Source organism: Anopheles bellator, unplaced genomic scaffold, assembly GCF_943735745.2.
Source record: "Anopheles bellator unplaced genomic scaffold, idAnoBellAS_SP24_06.2 scaffold00972_ctg1, whole genome shotgun sequence".
Classification (NCBI taxonomy): Eukaryota; Metazoa; Arthropoda; class Insecta; order Diptera; family Culicidae; genus Anopheles; species Anopheles bellator.
The window spans coordinates 1-3,790 of NW_026685096.1; the positions used below are offsets into that span (position 1 = coordinate 1).

General features: G+C 45.3%; 1 protein-coding gene across 1 annotated transcript; it reads left to right on the forward strand.

Annotated features, from left to right (window-relative positions):
• The first annotated feature begins 530 nt into the window (after positions 1-530).
• LOC131214457 (uncharacterized) lies at positions 531-3,576 on the forward strand. The gene is made up of 2 exons (XM_058208828.1): positions 531-1,998; positions 2,057-3,576. Exons 1-2 carry the CDS (start codon positions 531-533, stop codon positions 3,277-3,279), a joined length of 2,691 nt encoding a protein of 896 aa, XP_058064811.1. The 3' UTR covers positions 3,280-3,576.
• Positions 3,577-3,790: the final 214 nt, after the last annotated feature.

Genomic DNA, 3,790 nt, shown 5'->3' on the forward strand with positions numbered 1-3,790 from the left:
TTTTCGTTGTTTTTAATGTTGACCTTGGAGTTTAATGTACTTATGGCGAAGGATACGGATAACGTACTCCATCACCGCTTACCGCCAAACATCGGTAATGGAATAAATGTGCGCAGCAGAAACGTGTGGAAGAGTGAGATGACATAGTGACAAAATAAAAGCAGCAAGGTTCCATTGCTTCGGAGAGTTTGCTTAGTTTGGAAATTACTAGAGCGATTTAAAATTCTTCAAGCGAAAGAAATCTGAAAATTACTCCTCATAATGATGTGTAAACCTTGGGTTTGTCGGCGATGCGCTTGCTTGTAAGCATCTTGTTCGAGGAAATGACAGACAAATGTTTTGTTTATATTTTCATTTCTATTTTTTTAATTTGTGACTCATAAATGTGATGTCGCAATGTTACATGTTGAACAGTTTGCTTTCGTGTTTTTGTGCAATCTCCTACTACAAATACTGATAGTGGGTCGGGCAGAACCACAAGTTCCAATTGAATCGGCGGTGAGTGAATGTCGCATCGGAAAAGTTCTACAATGCATCGGCCACCCTTTCGAGAGAGTAGTTTTATGGGTCGCCCCTTGCATCGGGCCGCAGTGGCCGATGATGTGGAGGCAGCCCAACAGTGCATAGCTAAGGATATGAACCCTTATCAGCCGACGGAAAAAGGGTTAACTCCCCTGTACGTGGCCATCGGAAGCAGGGCTGAAGGGGTCGTTCGTTTGCTGCTGGACCGTTACGAAGCCGATATGGGAGTGGTACGCGAAACAATCAAACATAGGTTCCTGTGGAAGGTGGAATCGACCGGCTGGCGAAACCGGCCAATCTTGATCGCGTGGACCGATACCGAGTGCCAGGAAGCGGTTGAGCTAGCTTCGAATTGTCCCGCCGGTATTCCATTGAATGTGCAAGTGTTCGTATGGCTACGCACCGCGTACAACGGTCACCGGTTTGTGGCGTTGGATGTTTGCAACCGTAGCAGGATGATGGCAGTGTACCGTTTCATCCACCAGCTTCTCCCGAACGGGGTGCTATCGCTGGATCGAAGAGACTACCGTGAAAACTTCGAAAACTACCTTCGATTCGCTTGTCAATCTTCTACCGTGAAAATAGTGGAGCTTTTGATTGCCAAAGGTACCTCGTTGGATGCGGCTTCTGGGGAGGATGGTAAAACCCCGTTCATGGCAGCGTGTGTGGCACCGCGCAAAGATATCGTAGAGGTTCTGCTGTCGAAATACGGCAATCGGTTTGATCCGAACGCACGCGACCGTGATGACTATAATGCCGTGCATATGCTCGTCCAAAGGCAAAAGACTGATTTGGTGGAGAAAATATTGGAACAGATGGTGAGGCTGCGTGTGGCAAGATTTCGCGAAACGGAGACGCAAGCTTTCAACAAAATCTTTCCTCGTCTGTCGGAATACAGCAATAGCTGGCATTTGATTCGATCCCCGCCGATGAAGAAGTTGTTTACGAAGTACACCAAACAGTACAAATTGGACTTAAAAGCTCAATGCGGAGAGACGACATTGCTTGCCACACTCATACACGCCGGTGTGGCTTTGGATTACTGCTTTGAGGCGATCCGAAATGATCTGGAACTACTGCGTCTGCAAGACAACGGCAGAATCACCGTTCTACACTATCTAATTATATATAAACATACAAAGTTCGTCGCGCAGCTATACAGAGATCATGGCACGTTTGTTAGGGACGTGTTTGAAACGGATGACCCTGATTTACGCCCAGGAAATCTGTTGTTGCGCCTTTTATTGCAACCGAGCACGACCGATGAAGCTGGTGTTACCTTCGTGTTGCAACATCATCGGGAGTTTTTCGCACGCGACATAGATCAGTTGCGGAAATCAACGGTAGAGATGTACTGGTTTCGAGAAATAGTATCTTCGAGAGCGGTCGAGGTTCTCGCAAACGCTATCCCTGAACTAAATAATATGATAAGCGAGGTGATAAAATTGAAGCAGGCCAACGACGAAGGTAAGCATGGCACGTTAGATTTGATTTTACAATGAATTCATTGTGTTCCTATGATCTCTTTTCACAGTGTTTTATGAAGACGTTCGTGCATTATCTAATAACTTCACAAAAACGGTTGAGCGACTGGAATCAAACGGAAAGCTGCTCGAAGAGTACCTGGATAAAGATGGACGGACTCTATTTCACGTTGCTGTGGATTGGAACGATCGGCGTCTGGTTGAACGTTTGCTCGAACGCAAATTCGATCTCCTGCAACGAGATGCCAAAGGCTGCCTTCCGATTCACTATGCCAGGTCGGAAAGCATTTTCGAGCTACTGTTAGCCAAAGATGAAGAAGGTCAATTGACATCTGTTACCGATGAAGGCTACAACCTATTGCAGAACGCCTGTACTAAGGGTTTTCGAGGGTCGGATGTTATGGAGAAACTTTTAAACAGTGGCATGGATGTGAATGAACCAGCAACAAACGGTCAGCTGCCTCTGTCGTTGGCTGGATGCTGTGGAACGGTATCATTTTTGCTCAAACACGGGGCGCGTCCCGAACTGTTGAACGAGAAGCTTCTTGAGAGTAGCTTTAACAACATGCGGTATTGTTCGGCGTGGCAATTGATACCGCGCATTGCTCATTTCGATTGGTTTCGCAAAATAGCTCACAAATTCATGCCCTGGATGGTTGGTGGTCAAAACAGGGATTTCTTTTCGTGCAGCAATGAACGGGAGCTGGAAAAATACGACGACATTCGGCGGTTGTTGTTCGATAGTCTGTACGAACACTCGAAGGAGGAAGCTTCGGAGTTGTTTGCCCGGGTGTGCCACAGGGCCATTGTGAGCTGTTCGCGGTGGTTTTTGGACTACGATTATGATCTCAACTATGACTACACCGATTATATGGGTTACACCCCATTGCTCGGATTGCTAAGCTACATGGAGGAACCGAATTTCGATATCGTTGAGAGACTGCTACGGAAACCGGTCAATGTAAACGCCGTCACTGATCGGAAGCAAACGGCTCTTATTATTTTCGTCAATAGGTTTCGTTCGGCAAAATGGTACGGTCATTCGATAGAAACGGTACATTTACTGCTAAACCGTGGCGTTAAAATTGACGCCCAGGACGAGGATGGCAACACGGCGTTACACCTTGCTTTTGAAAATGCGCATTGGGATGTTGTGGAGTGTTTAATTGAATCGAACGCGAATGTTGGATTGAAGAATGCTGCGGGCAAAGTACCTTGCGAAATGGCACCCGCTTTCAGTCGATTTTTGTATGGTTTTATGAAATCGTTTTAAGTACATATCTGTGATTTGAAGGGTACGGTACAATCCTAAGCAGTGGAACGAAACCAACGATCGGCACGACCAGTTTGAAAAGTGTGGCACTTTTTTACTTAGGCACATATGTACAACTTTTTACGCAGTATTAATGTTGTACAAACTGTAATATTAACGGTAATAGAGGCATTGGCGTAAATTTCGTGACATGTGATAATGTAACTATAGTGAAACGGGTGTGATATCGTGTAGCCGTGATTACAGCTTATACGAAGTTTTTGCACGCTTTTGAGATGAGCTTCGAATTTGAAAATAGACGTGGTATGCAGAACAAATATTGTACTGCATAGTACAGAAACAGCACGTTGGCGAATGATTTGAAATCTATCCGAAAGCATGTAAACATGTCCATTATTTATTCGTTCACTATTATGTAATATCTCTAACAGTCTCTGTCGAAAAAGAGAAAAAAAGAAAGCCCTACGATCAGTACGGAATAGCGTTCACAAACACTAGGCACCACGATATC

What these genes read in the sequence shown, in the direction of transcription:
- LOC131214457 (XM_058208828.1), top strand. Translation starts at nt 531, where the DNA reads ATGCATCGGCCACCCTTTCGAGAGAGTAGTTTTATGGGTCGCCCCTTG. An exon ending in CAACGACGAAGGTAAGCATG is followed by an intron (nt 1,999 to 2,056) that starts GCACGTTAGATT and finishes CTCTTTTCACAG; the next exon opens with TGTTTTATGAAGACGTTCGT.